This window comes from Eulemur rufifrons, unplaced genomic scaffold (assembly GCF_041146395.1).
Source record: "Eulemur rufifrons isolate Redbay unplaced genomic scaffold, OSU_ERuf_1 scaffold_123, whole genome shotgun sequence".
NCBI lineage: Eukaryota > Metazoa > Chordata > Mammalia > Primates > Lemuridae > Eulemur > Eulemur rufifrons.
In genome coordinates this window covers 641,375-659,812 of record NW_027182905.1, presented here as the reverse complement: position 1 = coordinate 659,812, position 18,438 = coordinate 641,375, and the positions used below count along the sequence as shown (strand labels likewise).

Below are 18,438 nucleotides of genomic sequence, written 5' to 3'. Positions count from 1 at the left end.
CTCCTGCCTCAGCCTCCCGAGTAGCTGGGACTACAGGCATGCGCCACCATGCCCGGCTAATTTTTTCTGTATATATTTTTAGTTGTCCGGAGACAGGGTCTCACTCTTGCTCAGGCTGGTCTCGAACTCCTGAGCTCAAAGGATCCACCCGCCTCAGCCTCCCAGAGTAGTAGGATTACAGGCTTGAGCCAGTGCGCCCGGCCCACATTTTTCACATTTTTGTGCTGAGTTCACTGTTTAAAAAAAAATGGTCCTTGCTAGGTGTGGTGGTGTGTGCTTGTAATCCTAGCTACTTGGGAGGCTGAGGTGGGAGGATTGCTTGATCTTAGGAGTTCAGGACCAACCCGAACAACTTACCCAGACCCTGTCTATTAAAATAAAAAAATTTCTAAAGCGCCCTTAAGTATAGTGACAAGCTGTCTAGTCTTCCTTAGCTGTAATGTGCCTTATGGAGAAAATACATGTATTAAATGAACTTCACTCAGGCATGAGTTGCAGTGCTGTTGGACTATGATTTTGATGTTGAGTCAACAGTTGCACATTAAATAAGGTGTCTTTAAACGGAAATTCACATAAGACAAGGTTGTGTATTGACCAGTTCATGAAAATGTTGTGACCAGAGGCTTATGGGAACCTAACTGTTTATTTCCCCTGGGAGCAATGATTCAGTAGTTGCTAATTCAGTGTCCTCAGCAAATTTATGGAATATAACTACCGCAAATGATGAGAATTGACTATATATGTGGCAAAGTTCATTTTTGTTATTCCACTGTTTTTAAAATACTAATGTTGCAGATAAGAAATCTGATGCTGGTCTGCCCTTTCTAAGTGATTTGAAACTTTCTTCTAAAGCATTGTAGAGTTTCTCTTTATTTTTGGAGTTCAGAAGTTTTGCCAGAATATTCATGTGTGATTTTCAACTAGTCCTATCTGGAACTCAGTCAATAAAGCTCAGGTCTTCTCATCAGATCATTATCCCTATCATTACTTATTTAACTATTGCCTTACCCTCATCTGTTTTTTGTTTGTTTTTGTTTTTTTTTTCCTAGTAGGTCTTCTAGATCTCCCCTGCATGTTCCTCATGACATTCATTTCCTTGTTATTTTTGCTGTGTTGTGAGAAAGTTCTTCCTCTTGATGGTTACAGCTACTAGTGAACATGTTTCTTTCAACTGAATTTTTAAATTTGAAAATAATCATTTTTAGATTCAGAATTTTTGGAGTGTTTTGTTTTATTTTTGAGACAAGGTCTTACTTTGTTGTCTGGGCTAGAGTGCAGTGGCAGCATCATAGCTCATTACAGCCTCAAACTCATTACAGCCTCACACTCATTACAGCCTCACACTCATTACAGCCTCAAACTCCTGGGCTCAAGTCAATTTCCTACCTCAGCATCCCAAGTAGCTGGGACTACAGGTGTCTGCTACCTCGCCTGGCTAATTTTTCTATTTTTTTTGTAGAGACAAAGGCTTGCTATGTTGTTCAGGCTGGTCTTGAACTCCTGGCCTCAAGTGATCCTCCTGCCTCGGCCTCCCAAAGTGCTAGGATTACAGGTGTGAACCACTGTGACCAGCCCAGAAAGTATTTTTTTATTTGTATAAATTTCTGAGTTACAGGTGTAATTTTGTTACATGAATGGATTGTTTAGTAGTGAAGTCAGGACTTTCAGGGTATTTATCAACCTCAGTCATGTACATTGTACCAATTAAGTTAATTTCTCATCATCTACCCCCTCCTCCTTCCCCAATCTTCTGAGCCTCCATTGTCTATCATTCCACACCCAGTGTCCAAGTGTACACATTATTTTTTTTAAGTGCTTTATTTTAGTGTCTCCTTAAGTAATTTTCTTACTTTGGGGTTAAAGATGCAGTGTACCTTCCAGGACTACTTCTTCACCACCCGCCTGTTTCATTCAGGTGTTCTTTTTCTTTCTCCTAGCTGCTGGGTGCATTGTCATTTTCTGTTGTAAGACCATGGTTGTGTTTTTCTTTGAGGTGCTTGTCAGATTGTTCAGCTGTGGCAAACACTTATGAATAGCAAGTTGTCAGCTCCCATCAAGGCACCAGAAGAAAGTCTCTCTGCTTTGTCTCATTGCCTTTGGTGCAAAGGCTACTGATCTCCCACAAAAAATCTTCCCATCACTTTAGTCCCTATAGCTCCCCCTGGGCTAGGAAGGTAGCAGGTCCTCCCAGAATGCTCAGGAATGAAATGTTGCTATTAACAGGTAAGGAATGCCACACGGAAACCACTTTGTAAGGAGAGAAGATGAGGTGTCAGAGGGATAGACAGGTGATGATTTATAGCCAAGGGTTGGAAATGGGGATATCTCTTGAAAAAATTAGGATTCTATATAGTTTTTTGTTTGTAATTACTATTATGAACACAATACATGTGGAAATCAGTTTTAGGGAAATATATGACATCGGAGTAGGATCATGAAAAAGCGGGGCTTTAGACTTTTCCTTTTCTCCCTGCTAATTTCATCTTATTGGATCCAACTCTAATTGTTCAAGTATAGAACTAAAGGAATTGGAAATATATCACATACTTATTTTGTGAACAACATAGTAATTATAAATAGTTCTTAGTAATTGGTTCTGATTCTTCTGTTTTACCTTCTCTGTCTGTTGGTGGCATCTCTACCATAATCACTGCTTCTTTTGTCTGGGCCATATATTTTTATTTTGATAATGCGAATATTATCTTACAGGTGCTGCCTATATAATAATCACCAGGCTAAGGACTGTATCGACTCCTTTGTTACTCATTGTGTTCGGGTAAGAGTTACAATTGGATTTTGTGATGGGTATGTTAAAAATTGTGGGATGTAATTCCTTCAGTGTCATTAATTTATGCTTTTTAAATCTAATATTTCTTTTAGTGAGGAAATAAAAAATTTCTGTCTTCTCTTAGCACTTGAGGCATTATAGTCTATAGTCTTCCTGTTAGATTGTTAGCTACAGAGGCAGCCTTGATGACCTCCCACTGTAGCCTGTGGGGACCACAGATACGGGATGCGGTGACCCCCAACTGGGGAAACAGCAGTTGTTTCCTCAAATTTTTTTGTAAATGGACATTAAAACTGCTTTGTTTTTGACCTTAAAAACAAGGAATATTTGTAACATCCCTATACACTTATCTTTGTACTACATTAATGAATACGATTATGATAAAATTATTAATTTAAATGAGATCACAAACTTTTTTCAGGTCTTGAGTAATTAGAAAAAATGCAAACCTTGTAGTGGATTGCATGAATTATAATTCAATCTTATTTAATTATATAAACTTTTCTCTTAGAAAACTCACACAGGCAGCTCTTTTGGGCCTAATTCCAGTTACTAAATATATATAGGAAGGCAGCATGGTATGGTGAAAGGAGAGTCAATAAAAGACCAGATTTCATTTTTATCACTAACATTTTATCATCATCAGGCATATCACGTTCCATAAATTTTCCACTTTTTAAAGAGTGAAATGCTAATACTTTCTGTAACTGTAATAGGGTAGTTATTGACCAAATGAGATAATACCTGTCAGTGTATACAAATATAAAATACTATTACACTTCAAGAAAACTAATTCATACTTAGAGCATGTTATTGTCTGATTAGTGAAATGTTATAGTGTTTTATATGAGAATATTGTATATAGAGAGTAGGAGTAGAAGAACCTTAGGGTTTACAGGTATTATCCATTACTTCAGCTGTATAATTATTAGGCATTCTGCTATATTTAAAGCCATACATAAATGTCAGCCTTGAACATTGGCTTTTGGCTTAAATAAGCAGAAAAGAAACTGTCTTCTTAAAATTGCAGGAAGATATCTAGAGATTGAAGGAAGATATTTTTTCCATATGAAAACAGGCTTTACAAATGGCCACTTTTTTCTAGTTACTGATAAATTCTGATGTTGAGTTCCTTAAAAACACCTTTGTAAAAAATGTATATATATATAGGTATGATTCTTATATATACAACATTTTTTCCCTTAAACCAGATTTTGAGAACTTGGAATGTTAAGTTTCTTTAGTCTCAGGAAATTTCATATTTACAGTTGACAAATTGTATGTGTCTTACAGCCATTCTGTAGTCTTATTCAGATCCATGGGCATAACAGAGCTCGGCAGAGAGATAAGCTTGGTCATATTCTTGAGGAATTTGCCACCTTGCAGGATGAGGTAAGAACCAAGTTCTTCTCCCTTCTAAAATTAAACAATTCACACACTTTGTCCAGATGTTAAAAAACAATTCTTCGAAATAGTATTTTGACTATTTAATCTTCCCATATGATGAGCTTACTTTTCACTTAAAATCTAACAGTTTTATATACAAAAGAGAATTTACAAAAAGAAACAGAACAATAATCCAAACTGATAAATATCTTAGATTATTTCTTTGATAATCAGGATAAATTGTGAAATATAGCACAATCGTTTTATAGAAAGCTTCACATAATAAATATATATTGATTCTAAAGTTAATTTGTGAGCAGTAGCAATATTAATTGATACTATAAAGGCTTGAAGTCAGTTATTTATGTTGTTTTGTTTTTTGAGACAGGGTCTTGCTCTGGCAGTGCCCGGGGCTAGAGGGCAGTGACATCATCATAGCTCACAATGCTAGTATTACACGTGTGAGCCACCATGCCAGGCCTGTTATTTGTGTTTTTGTTCTTTAAAATGGATGTCAGCTGGGTATGGAGGCTTACACCTGTAATCTCACCAATTTAGGAGGCCATGGCAGGAGGATCACTTGAGGCCAAGAGTTCAAAACCAGCCTTGGTGACATAGTGTGACCCCATGTCCACAAAAAAACTTTTAAAAATTAGCCAGGCATGGTGGTGCCTGCTTATAGTCCCAGTTACTTGGGAGGCTGAGGCAGGGAAGGGTTGCTCGAACCCAGGAATTTGTTTACAGTGAGCTATCATTGTGCCACTGCAGTCTAGCCTGGGCAACAGAACAAGACCCTGTCTAAAAAAAAAAAAAAAAAATTTTTTTTTAAATAAATAAGGTGGTTGTCTTTATAGTTTAAGATTTGTTTAGGTAAATGTTAACCTTTGTGAGATGAGAACTTTGAATATAAGCCTAACCAAAAATGCATTTGAAAATAAGAGTTCTTTGGGTGATGAGATTTAAATATTCTGCTCATATGCTATTTTTAGCCAATTTTTTAAGTTCTCTTCTTACTTAAAAAAAACAAAACAATATTATGACATTTTATTTTGGTAGGCAGAGAAGGTTGATGCAGCACTTCACACTATGCTGTTGAAACAAGAACCCCAAAGGCAACATTTGGCCTGTTTAGGTACCTGGGTCCTTTACCATAACCTTCGAATTATGATACAGTATCTTCTAAGTGGCTTTGAATTGGAACTCTATAGCATGCACGAGTACTACTACATATATTGGTAAGAGAACAATTTGCATTAAAATTGGTGGTGGATAGAGTGGATAAGAGTTGAGATAAAGTGGGTAGAGTCATGAGAGAATCTATAAAACAGTATATTTTCAGGGTACTTTTTCATTTGATGTGTTTTACCTTTGGTTGTAGGACAGTTGGAAAAATATTGAAAATTAAAGCTAGATCATCTTAAAGTGTTTTCATATACAAATATATTCTAGCTATTTGAATATTTATATAAAAATCACTGATAAAAAGTGGCTCCAAAGTAAATGGATTAATTGAATATCTTTTATTTGCTCCTGTGGAGAAAAACATTTTGCCGTGACTTCAGTGGCACTAGGTACTACTTGATGGAGTTAAAGTTCATGTGGGAACCAGATCTTTCTTCTCCTGAGAAGAAATCATGGCCAAGATGATCATTGGGAGCATGACTATTTGAAACTGCTCCTGAGGATTTGCCTCAGAGCTTTGGAGTTGATAAAAGAGTTGATAAAAGATGATCTTTAGCAGAAAGGTTCTTCCCTTTCACTTGAGGATGAGATGAAGAAACCTAGTAATAGGATGTTTGAGACTATTTTAGGCAGGGAAAAGTTGCCATAGAAAAAAAATAAACTAAGAAAATTGAGTGTTAATTCAGTTATCTTTAATCTTTTTAGTCTGGCAAAGTATGGTGGTATTTTAACCTAATAATGGCCTATGTTACCCATCAAAAACACCTAAGTTTAGTATATTAGACTTTAATATAGTTCACCTTTTTAACTCTTATTTAAATTAACTTAGTAATTAAGGTATTATATCTTCTCTGACGTCACTGTTATGAGGAATGTGAGCAGCGAGGGCTCTTAACCAGATAACTCTTGGCTATGAAAACTGAATTTAAGCATCAACTATAGTAATATAAGAATAATTTTCTTTGCTGTATTTGCCAACATTTATATAGATAATATCAAATAACCCTTACCAACAGGTGTTTATATAGATACTTGGGATACATTTTATTATAAACTGATGGTAGACATTTCTCTTCATTTTATAGGGGAACATGCTCAAGTTCTTTCTTTTGTTGTTTGATGTAACTAATTGGAACCTTTTGCTCTTGATTTCTCAGCTCAAAATATAATTTTTATATACTTTCTACACAAAGAATTGGTAGCTTAACAAATGAGAATGATACTCGGGTCAATTCTCCATTACAAACTTATCTACATACATAAGCAGATTCATTTCTTATTAACAAATTTTAGTCTATAAATACCCCTATGGTCTTCATATTAGTTTTGAACTGTTTTTGGTTTCAAAATTATAGGTTGGACTCCCTACATTTTCCCAAGATAACCTTTTTGCTTTTGTTGTTCATGAATATTATCCCTAAAGCATGTGGACCCTTTTAAAATCAACAATGGAAAGTGATTCTTAAATTTTAACATGCACCATAATGACTTGGAAAGCACATTAATACATAAATTTCTGGGCTCAGTTCCTAGAATTCCTGACCTATTATGTCTAGGATGGGGCCCAATAATTTGCATTTCTAACTAGTTCCCTGGTGATACTGCTGCTGGCCCAGAGATGATAATTTGAGAATCATGGGTATAGAATATCAGCACTGTTACTCTCCTTAGATATAATTGTATTAATTTTGATAAAGCACTTAATAAAAACTCATTGAAGTACCTGACATTTCAGAGGAGAGGCCTGCATCCTGTCAGCTATCCCCGTCATTGATCTGCCCTTAGGGTGGAGAATCAGAAGGTAGAAGCCACCATTGGTTCCCTATAGAAATTCTTCATTGAGTTAAGATATAGCTTAGGTTATAGACCCTTAAAATTTTGTGGTAGGGAAACAAAATCCAGTTGTGTCCTATAAAAAGATACTGTGATAAATGCTTATCTTAAATTCAGTGCCAGGAATTATTTTCTCTCCATACTAAATATATGCTTTCTTATTTGTTATGGATTATATTGCAAAGTATATATATTCATATCCTAGATTTGAACTAATTTTCTGGCATAGCAGAATGTATTTTTAAACTTCTGAAAAATTAGTATCTGGTAGAATATCATTCTGTCACACATTTCATTTATTGGTTAAATTTAAATTATAAGTCTGAATGGTCTTAATTTTTTAGAATTGTTTTATATAATGCTAATAACTTTTTAACTTTTTCTGAATTTATTTGCTTTCTTTTGTCATTAACAGGCAAAGAAAATATTTACTTAATAGGTTAAGAAGAAATGTGTCCCGATACAGGAAAAACAATTTAATGAACTTTCATTTGATTTACATATATGTATAATTATCAAGAAATCTTTTGAAAAGTTATAAAATATAGAAAGGAAAAGTTAATCCTTGTAATACTTATTTTTTGTAAGATCTAATCTATTTAACTAGATGATCTGTTTTTAAAAAACTTAAAGCATTATAAAAATACGTTATTAATATGTGCTTTGATAAAGTTATCTCATTTAGACATCTACCCTTACTTAACTAACATTATTTATCCTTTAAGGTATCTCTCTGAATTCCTTTATGCATGGTTGATGTCAACATTGAGTCGTGCTGATGGCTCTCAAATGGCAGAGGAAAGGATAATGGAAGAGCAGCAGAAGGGCCGCAGCAGTAAAAAAACAAAGAAAAAAAAGAAAGGTGCTGTGGATAATTTTTAAAATTAAGAAATAAAGAACATTAGAGTACACTTTAATTTCTGCAAATAAATAGATGGAAAGCTACTCTTGAGTTAGGGATTATATCTTAGTTCTCATCTGTCATTTCTTCAGAAATTATAAGGTAGAGACTGAACCCCAGTATTAGTGATACAAGCCTTTTTGTTCCTTTCCATGCTTTTATTTCTTTGCTATTCAATTTATTAGAGGCTCCTAGATCAAGAAGTAGCCACGTGAATTGTGCGAGCAAGATAGGTTGGGGAAAAAGACAGCAAGAGACCACTGAGCTTTTGATAGAGGCTGACAATTCAGGAGGAAGTAGCTCTGGAGCTGTGCCGTTGGAGTGGGCACAGAAAGATGATCACACAACACCATGGGGCATCATCCAAGAACCATAAGGAAAGAGAAATGTTTCAAAGGGACTGACTGCCCTATTGATCATTTAGGGAAGGCTGTAGATACTGCTACAATCATAAAATACTACTTTATGTTTACTTAGGATTTGAGCAGTTGGGGTGGGTCATTAAATATCTATATTCATGGGTTTCTGCTATAAAAGGTTAAGTTTCTATATGGTGAATCCAGAAAAGTTAAAAATTACTTCATACTAGAATTTTTAGTATTAGCCATTTTGAGACACAATTTAGCTTCAGTTGTACTTCTGTTTATTATTTGTAGATTTAGACTGTAAAATAAAATTTAGCCTGTAGGAACAAACAAGTTTTAATTTGGTAAACAAGCTAAAAGATTTTTTGAAATTAGATTTTCTCTTGCAATGATACAAGAGGGAGGGGGAAAGAGTATGGAAGATTTTCTTTCTAATTACAGTTCGCCCATTGAGCCGAGAGATCACAATGAGCCAGGCATATCAGAACATGTGTGCTGGAATGTTTAAAGTAAGTGGTTGAAAATGAAATGGTTCCTACTTTTTAATTATATTATTAAATAGTTTATTTAAAATTAACTCTTTTCTGTGATTCTTTCAGATTCTAATTTCATATTTATTTCCCATCTGCTTGAAGATTACCATTTTTCAAGTCTAGTTGTTTTCATTAATTTGTTCAAAAAACATTTGAACCACGTTGCTGTGTGTCAGATGCTTTGTACTGAGTACATTGTAGGATACCAATTCTAATCAGATATGGTCCTTGTTTCACGTGCCTAGTTAATTAACAAGCCAGTTGATGTGTGTATGACACAGGTAATAAAGAAGACAATATTTCTGATTGATGGTCAGGAAAGGTTTTATGGAGAAGATAGGGTTTGGGTTTTTTAGGAGTATATTAGGAAGGGGATGGGCTCAAATGAACGGTTTAAGCAAAAGCAGGCATTTTCAGGAGGTAGTAGGTACTGACTCTTAAGTTGTACTTAATAATTCAAGAAATCATTTGAGGTGGCTTACATTAAAATGTATAAAGCAGAACGTGAGACTTCTATTTTGAAAAACAGGGCCTAGGCTTTGAAATTTATGTGCTCCTCATCTCTTCAGAAGCTTCTATATGAAAGTTTCAAAGCTATTGTGAAAGCATGCAACATGTAATAATAATGTGCATGTGTTATAATTTCACTGGGAAAAATTATAATATATTGAACACTGGAGCTTGAAGATTTTTGTGTAAAACATGGCACATAAAATAAAAATGATACTAAGAAGCCAATTTTTCTCTTCCTATTTCTGATTTCTGAGCTGTGAATTTTTTTAACTATATGTAAATAACTGCTCCTTGTTTTCTGTTCTGTGTTAATGGAGGTATTTACTTTTTCATATTGATTTCCTACTTTTTCTCATTCCCTTTTTCCTTTAGACCATGGTAGCATTTGACATGGATGGCAAAGTACGCAAACCCAAGTTCGAGCTTGATAGTGAACAAGTCCGGTATGAGCACAGGTTTGCTCCTTTCAACAGTGTGATGACACCACCGCCAGTGCACTACCTACAGTTCAAGGTGAACCTGCTCAGTGAAATCATGAAATTTCCAGTCTTAGACTTTCCTGGAGATGTGCTGTTTGTACACAGCCATCTTATTAAAATAGTCAAATCAAACTTATTGGGATAGTGGGACAAGTGATTAAAATAGCAGTTTTAAATAATATGAAAATTATTTGGCTTTGTTGGATGGACTTATCACATTAACAGTTATTAATATTTAAGTTATGAACATAATAGGTGGTATATGAGGTTTGAGAATTGAATATTATATAGGAAAAAGGGACATGTGTTGAGTGTTTCAATGTCTGTGTATGAATAGTCAATGTAGACTTCATTAAGGACTAAAAAAGTATATCAGTTTTTTTCATATTAAACATGTTTTGAATATTTTCCCCTTTTTGTAGGAAATGTCTGACCTCAATAAATATAGCCCTCCTCCTCAGTCTCCGGAACTGTATGTGGCAGCTAGTAAGCACTTTCAGCAGGCAAAAATGATACTGGAAAATATCCCAAATCCAGACCATGAGGTGAGACTAGAGTCACAGTAATTCTAGGGGGACAGCTTGGCAGGAAATACTTCTCTTACTCTACTGTATGAAAGTTAACTATAATATAAAAGCAAACTTTATATTATTAATAAATGGAGCTTGTCTTGTTTCTACCAAAGATTTCAAATAGCTTTGCCAACCTAGCCTTGTCAGACTTAAAATTATTTTAAGAAATAGGTGATGTAAATCTCTTCTTTGTATAAATTTAGAAAATCAGTGCAAAGAGAAATTAATACTCAGAATTATAAAGTAAAGGGATAGAAATAAGATCCACAGTGATCCATAGCTCAAATTATTAGCATTTAAAATTTTCTATTTTAATCTATAGTTTACTGCATTAAAATACACCTATATATGTCTTCAATATAAAAAATAATCTGGTCAGTTATCGTAGGAACAACCTTATTCCGCTTCACCATTTGAAGTAAAGGCTACTGCTTTTGAAGACTTTGAGATATCAAAATAAACTTTGAAAATAAAAAAAACATTAAGTTTCAGGCTTTTGGTATTTTGATAATTTCATGTATCCTGATTTTTATTGAAATACATTTATTCTGTAAATATGAGTTACCTGTAACATGTATATATCATTTTGGGAAGTATATTTTGGTACAACTTACATGGAGGGGTAGTTTAGCAGTATCTGTCAAAAATTACAAATGCTTATGCTTAGACCCAGCAATTCTGCTTCTTGGGATTTATCTTAATAGATGCACACATGTGCACATACAGGAAATGTGAAGGAAGTGATGAATATATAAGTATTCATTGCGGTAGGATTTCTGATAGCAAAAAAATGGAAGAAGCTGTTGTGTTCAACAGGGAACCTGATAAATAAATTATGATGCATCATACAATGGAATACTAGATGGACAAAAATCTTTATGTACTGTAATGGAATGTCCTTCAGGATGTTTAAAAAGCAAGGTGCAAAACAGTGTACATAGTATGGTGCCATTTCAGTCAAAAGGGGGGTCAAGGAAGGCTATAGTATGTGTGTAAGTATCATCTTGTATGAATACAAAATATGTACAGAAAGATACATCAGCATTGATTCTTGTGTTTGCTTCTTGGGAGAGAAGCACAGTGCCTGGAAGAGGGATAGGAGAGAGATGCTTTATAAAATCATATATGCTATTTAATAAAAGGGGATAATGTAAAAATTTGCGGATGGCATATTTCATTTAGTGGAAACGCGATTCATTTATTCAACAGTTTTATTGATTGCCTACTGTATCCCCAGCAGAAAATAAACAGACTGAAATCCCAGACCTTGTAGGGGTAAAGGAGTGGCACTGGGTTACAGACAGTAAGTAAATTATGTAGTATAATAGAAGGTCCTACTGTGAAGAAAAATCAAGCTGAGAATGGTGGTAGAAAATACTACAGAAGGTAGGGAGGTAGAGGGGATTAAACATTTCTAAATAACGTGGACTTTAGAAAATCCTAGAGGGTGAAGAAGCAAGTGTCATGGATAGCCAAGGATGAAGCCTTCTAGATAGAGGGATCTGCATGTAAAGGTGCTGAGGCAGAAGTGCATCTGGAGTAATTGAAGAACAGCCAGGGACTGATGTGGCTGGAGTGGGATGAACAAGGGGGCTGAGCTGTTGGAGGGTTTTGAGTAGAGGAGTGACCAGATCTGATTCATGTTTTAAAGGGTCACTCTGGCACTGTCAGAAATGGACTATAGTGGGGCCAAGGGTGGAATCAGGAAAGCCAATCAGAGAGTAGGCCATAGCAGCAATCCAGGTAGATTAGGGAGTGATTACATTCTTTCTAGATTTTTAAGGTCAAGCCATCTGGATTGACTGATGGATTAGATACGGGATGTGAAAGAGGTGTCAAGAATGACTTCAGAGTTTTTTGCCTCAGTAACCAGATGGATCGATTCATGTGGGCAAGAAACAGCCGGGCAGGGCAGGGGCTCGTTGCCTATTTTTGAGTTGTCTATTAGATGTCCAAAGGAAGCTGTCACCTAGGCAGGTGGTTGTCTGATCTAGAGTTGAAGAGCACGTCCTGACCTTGAGGTAATGTGTGTTTCCTGAGAGAGGTCAGTAAGAAGGCGGCAGTGGGAACCTCTTTCAAATTGGATTACTCTCTGAGTACACTGTTTTATTCCGTTGTTGTTCAAGTGTTCAAATGAAGCCTTTTAGACAAATAGTTAAATCAGAAATAACAGATAACACTTGAAGGACACTTACTACTTGCCAGGCATGGTTCTAAGCTCTTATGTATTAATTCATTTAATCCTCAACATATCTTTGTGGGACAGGTAAAATAATCATCTCCATTTTTACAGATGAAGAAACTGAGGAACAGAGAGGTTAGAGAACTGGTCAGGTTTCACAGCTAGTAAGTGGCAAAGCTGGAAATTGAAAACATACAGCCTAATTTGAGTCCATGCTTCATAGACTATACTGTGCTACTTTTGTAGGCTAATGTTGTTTTGTTTTCATGAAAGCAAGATAGGGTGGCCCTTTCAAAGTTTTCAGAGTTAGCTGAAATGTATTAAAAGAAGTATAATGTTTGTTTACAATTTTAAATTGCATTTAACAAAATATCAATATTTCCATTATGCAAAGTTCCTATTAGTATCTACGATATTAATATGAGGAAATTTTTGCCTTAGAGCTAGGACTATTAAAAAAAAAGAAATTTTGACTATGAATTTGATGTTTTGATAGTTTTATGTTGTTCATGTTTTAGGTCAGTAGAATATTAAAGGTTGCCAAACCCAACTTTGTGGTTATGAAGTTATTGGCAGGAGGACACAAAAAGGAATCTAAGGTAAGTACGTTATAGGGAAAATAAATGATCTTAAAAATATTGTAAAATTTTACATTCTTTTCAATAAGATGCATAAATGTTGTTATAGAAAACGTTGAACTGTTGAACAAAAATCATTCTTAAAAGTTCAGCAAAAAACAAATTTAAATAGAATTTGCCATTTTGCCTTGAGACTTATATTTTGTTGACTTAAAATTTCTGAAATCTGCCCTTATGTCTCCCTCTTCCCTGCTGTGTAAATTACTGAATAACTTGGGGTAAACAAGAAAATGTGTAAAAACAAATTTATGGGAGAAGTATGATATATATTAAAAGTCATTTGCCTTTGGGAAAGTAAATGAATAATTAATGACATATTTAATGGCTCAGAAGGTGGAAGAGTCTGTATGTTTTCCTTGATAATGTTGTTATATCATTGTATTAGATCAACATTTCAGAGCAAGTTCTGCATTGTGTACGAAGCCAGCTATTGAGGCATTTTGGTGGTATTTGCCCATTATATCTTGCTCTTTTGTTCACTCCTGTGTTTTTGTCATTGTCTGTCTTCCTTCTCTCCTCCCCTGCTTTACGGATGACTCTCATTTCATCACTTATCATTTCATCAGTGAGCCTAGAAATAAAAATTTTGTCAACCCCCTGATCTAATTGAACTCCTTTCCTGTAATTTAAGTCCATTTTTCTTTAACTGTTTTCTTAAGATAAAAAACAGCTGCTCAGTATGTTTTCTGATGACTTTCACAAACCCAGAAACAGGTTAATCATTTTTTTCCTCCAGATTACTTCACTTTTTTGTCATTAAGCCAATTTTTAAAATCTCTTTTGTGCTGCCTTATTTCTAAAAACACAGGAAACTCTGAAATAAAGTCTTTATTTTGCTTACTGTCTGAATAATATTTGTAGATACACTGACTTTCTCCTTTTGTTTACAGGTTCCTCCCGAGTTTGATTTTTCTGCTCACAAATATTTTCCTGTTGTGAAACTTGTTTGAGAGAGACTGAGAAGGTGACTATAAAGGGGCAGAGTCTCTTTGCAGACCCCACTCAGAGGGTATGTGCACCAGTGTCCAAATAACGGGAAATGAAATGGATTTCTTGGATAACACCCCATTATAAGGAATACTTTTAGTTTGACAGCCTTATATGATGTGAATGAAAACTGCTGTTTTAAAGTGGTTTATCATGTTCCATGGATGAAATTGATCTTGAATGCATTGATGAACGTTATATGGTTTTATTACAGATTTAATCATAAATCACTTTTTATGAATGATTGAGTGAAAATAGTGTTTGTAAAGGTTAATAAATTTCTTGACAAAAATGCACTGCCGGAGATGAAAAACAGTAGCACTTTGTTGATACATGTTAAGAACTGAAGGTGTTGCTCATTAACATTTGAGCAATTCAAAAACAAATTATCGAAATGAAGTTTCAAATCAAGGGATTTACTAAACACTTGCATGAGATTTTGGCAAAATACATTTAAAAGGGATTTTGATGGAACCCCTAAAATACATAGGGAGACTAGATTACATGGGATTGTGATTTTGTGTGTCATGACATCATGAATTATACATAAGAATACAGACGTTTAAAAAACATCCTTTAACTGTGACTTTGGGCACTTTTAAAAGATTACACATTACGTTTATTGGTGGCGTTATTCAAAAGGTAGTAATGTATATAGATTAAATTTTAGATCTAGGTTTATATGTGGCATGCTTCTTTTTGTTTACTTTGTATTCAGTTTACTCCGTGAAACAATTTCAAATGGGCATCTGTTCGTATCCTCTGGCTTTGAAAAACTGAATTAAATCTACCCATACCTGCAAGTGCCCAGTGCCTGGGGCCCCACCCTTCCTTTGTTGCTGCTCCTCTTCCTGTCTTCCTGTCTCTGCTCTGGTGTTTGCCAAGGCATCTCTGGGCCTTCCCTTTGTCCTCTGTAGCAGGCAGTACTATTGGCAAAATGAGCTACACTGTGACTTCAATTAGCTTTTGTGAATGGCCTAAGACTAATGACAGTTTTTATTTGTCTATGGCAAAAAGTGTTCTGAACTGCAAATATCTTAACTCTGATTTGACACCCCTCTTTAAAAAACATGGTATTGGACCTTTTTTCTGGAAATATGGAAATACTTTAAAGCAGCTAACCTGACTGAACTTGCCTGCCATGGTAAAGAAGATTGTAGGGTAATGAAGTGTACTCTGGCTCTCTTTTCCAAGAGTGGTAACACATGTGTTATCCAGGAACTGCCATTAGGCATCCTGAAATACTGTGTCTGCTGTTAATTTCTGAACACTTTAAACAAACAAAAGGCAAAGAAATGGTAGGAAATAGGCAAGAGAAGAAATAAAGAATCAAAAGAAAAAGCAAAGAAGATAATAAAAGAGCATCAACATTTGACAAACAACCAGGAGAGCCCAAGGCACGTTTTAGAAAGGTGGGAAATTATTCTTCCTTCCCAGTGGCCAAGATAGGAAGTATAAAAACTGTGTCCCCTTGAAAGCAAAAAAAGAATATGAATTGATGCAACAAGAGCCCTGCTAAATGATGGGATCGCTTTCAATTAAGAGGGTACTCTGGCATTTTTTAATGCTATGTCTGACTGGGACAGCTAGTACAGATGAAGATTCTATAATTAAAGAACACCTACGTTGTTTTTTTGGAATGGGTCTTCCTAAGAGCAAAGAATGTTCCAATAGTGAATCCATTGTCAACTAAAAAAAAGATTTATTCATTAATATTGACAGAATTGTATATTTTCCTTTAGCTTTAGTTTTTTGCGTTTTTTTTTTTTTAAATAGTTTTCCAATCAGAAAAAGAGAGCTGCCTTTTGAGAATTTTAAAATCTGCCGTTCAAGGTACTAAAAAAACAATGGGGGAAATAAGACAGTTTCTCCCCTCACAGAGCTTATAATCTTACGAAGAATGCCGGAAAGCAAACAGGTATTTGAAATGCACTGAGGAAATGCGGTATGCTAGGGTATGAGATCCACCTCACATAAAACCTCATGGAAAAAAAAATCTCATCTGAGCCTCAAAGGTGCAGGAGCCATTAGTTGGTGTAGGGTGTCCTAGACAGGATTTGCACAGATCTGGAAGTGAGAAGGTGGCAGTGTGGCTAAAGTATAGAGCAGGAAAAGGGATTGGAGGGACAAGATAAAGACAGGACAGATCAAAGAATTTGGACTTAGATATTGGTGGATAGCACTGAAGGCATTTTTGCAGGGAAATGATGAGCTCAAATCAGATCAGCTTGCCTGAGAATGGTTCAAAGGGAGGCAGGGAAGAGGGAAAATATAATGGTGGTCTTTACAAAGGTGGTGGCATTTGCTTATATATGCAATGTAGAAGACCAGGTTTGGGGATAAAGATTGCTTTAGATGTTGAGATGTCTTTGGGACATCCTGGTGAAGATGGGAAGTAGTATGGTCTGGAGCTGAAAGGGACAGTCGGGGGTGAAGAGTGAGCACTAAGTGGCTGTAAAGGTGTAAATTAAAACTTTGGGGATTGCAGTTGCTCAGGGAGCTGGTAGAGTAAGGGCTGGAGATAGGTCCCAAGGAACAGACTTGGGATGTCCAGTTGTAAGAGTGGGCTGGGGAATGGGGGGCTGCTGAGGTGACAGTATAGGCTGCAGGGAAAAACACCTCAAAATCATGCCATGCCACCATTTGGCAAGTGTCTGTGTCTGTTTCACTGTTTCATTTGCACTAGACAGACTTTTCTGGCTAAGACAATGTATTAACTATTGGTCAAAGCGCACCCCATGTGGAAAAGTTTAGGAGCAACAAGGAGTTGCTCCCTTGTTCTTTTCTGGCTATGCTTCTGGGCACTGGAAACACAAAACACAGATCCTCCAAAAGAGACATATCAGGAAAATAAGCAGAATGGAGTGCCACATGCAGCTAAAAGGCCAGTAATAGAAGGACCAAAATGGGCCCATTGGATTTGGCAAGTATAGGTTGCCGGTGACAATAGGGAGACATCTTTCTTGAAGAGGTGGGGCAAAGGCTGGAAAGTCAACTGGGCTTGAAGAATTTACTTCCCCACATTCATACTTGCCCCACTCTATTGGAGGTGCTGCTGTGATCTTACAAGATCATAAAATGCAAGCGTGATCATTGTACAACTTACTTAAAATCCACTGTTCTCCTGTTAATGACCTGATCTTTACCCAGGAATGCCCAGTTTGGCCACCTCTGCCTCTCCCACGTCATTTCTGCCCTCTTCCTTTGGCCCCTCAGGCTGCAGCCACATTGCCTCCCTCAGACTCCCAAGTCTTGACCTCCTGGCGAGTTTCTCCTTATCCTTCAAGTTTCAACTGAAATGACATATCCCCAGGGGAAGAGTCCTCCCTCTCCTGGTTTACGCCATGCCACCTTAATCAGCACAGTTTTAATTTAAATACAGTCAAGCATGCCTTAACAATGGGGATACTGAGAAAGGCTAAGAAATGTGTCCCTGGGCAATTTCCTCACTGTGTGAACATTACAGTGTGTCCTTACATAAACCAAGATGGTAAATGCCTTTATACACATACGCTGTATGGTATAGCCTATTGTTACTAGGCTACAAACCTGTACAGCATGTGACTACTGAATACTGTAGGTAGCTGTAACACAATGGTAAGTATTTGTGTATCAAAACATAGAAATGTACAGTAAAAATGTGGTATAAAAGATAAAAAAAAAAAAAGGTATACCTGTATAGGGCACTTACTATGAATGGCACTTAAGCTACATAAAATTAAAAAATGTTTGTTCAATACATTAACCTTAGCTAGTTTTTTATAAACTTTTTAATTTTTTTTTAACAGCATTTAGCTTAAAAAGATATTGGAAAGCTCTACAAAATATTTGCTTTATATCCTTATTCTGGGTTTTTTTTTTTTTTTGTAATTTTAAAATATATAGGATTGTTCACACTGGCATCATCACAAACATGTAATGTGTTTTTTTCCAGCTCCATCATAATCTTATGGGACCCCCGTCTTATATGTGGTCCATTGTTGAGTGAAAGGTTGTTTGTTATGTGGCACATGACTGCAGTTCATTATCTTCCCAACTGTAGTATAAACATGAGAAAAGGGATTTCACTTTCTGAGTAC

At 35.8% G+C, this 18,438-nt stretch overlaps 1 protein-coding gene across 1 annotated transcript in view; it reads left to right on the top strand.

The window, feature by feature from the left end:
* LOC138379701 (N-alpha-acetyltransferase 35, NatC auxiliary subunit-like) overlaps positions 1-14,653 on the top strand; it is a 28,448-nt gene extending 13,795 nt beyond the window's left edge. The window contains exons 3-11 of the mRNA XM_069464828.1: positions 2,710-2,776; positions 4,082-4,180; positions 5,231-5,409; positions 7,915-8,051; positions 8,897-8,964; positions 9,874-10,014; positions 10,403-10,525; positions 13,253-13,333; positions 14,263-14,653. Coding sequence (XP_069320929.1) covers positions 2,710-2,776; positions 4,082-4,180; positions 5,231-5,409; positions 7,915-8,051; positions 8,897-8,964; positions 9,874-10,014; positions 10,403-10,525; positions 13,253-13,333; positions 14,263-14,322 — 955 coding nt within the window. The 3' untranslated portion in view covers positions 14,323-14,653. The remainder of the gene's footprint in view (positions 1-2,709; positions 2,777-4,081; positions 4,181-5,230; positions 5,410-7,914; positions 8,052-8,896; positions 8,965-9,873; positions 10,015-10,402; positions 10,526-13,252; positions 13,334-14,262) is intronic.
* Positions 14,654-18,438: the final 3,785 nt, after the last annotated feature.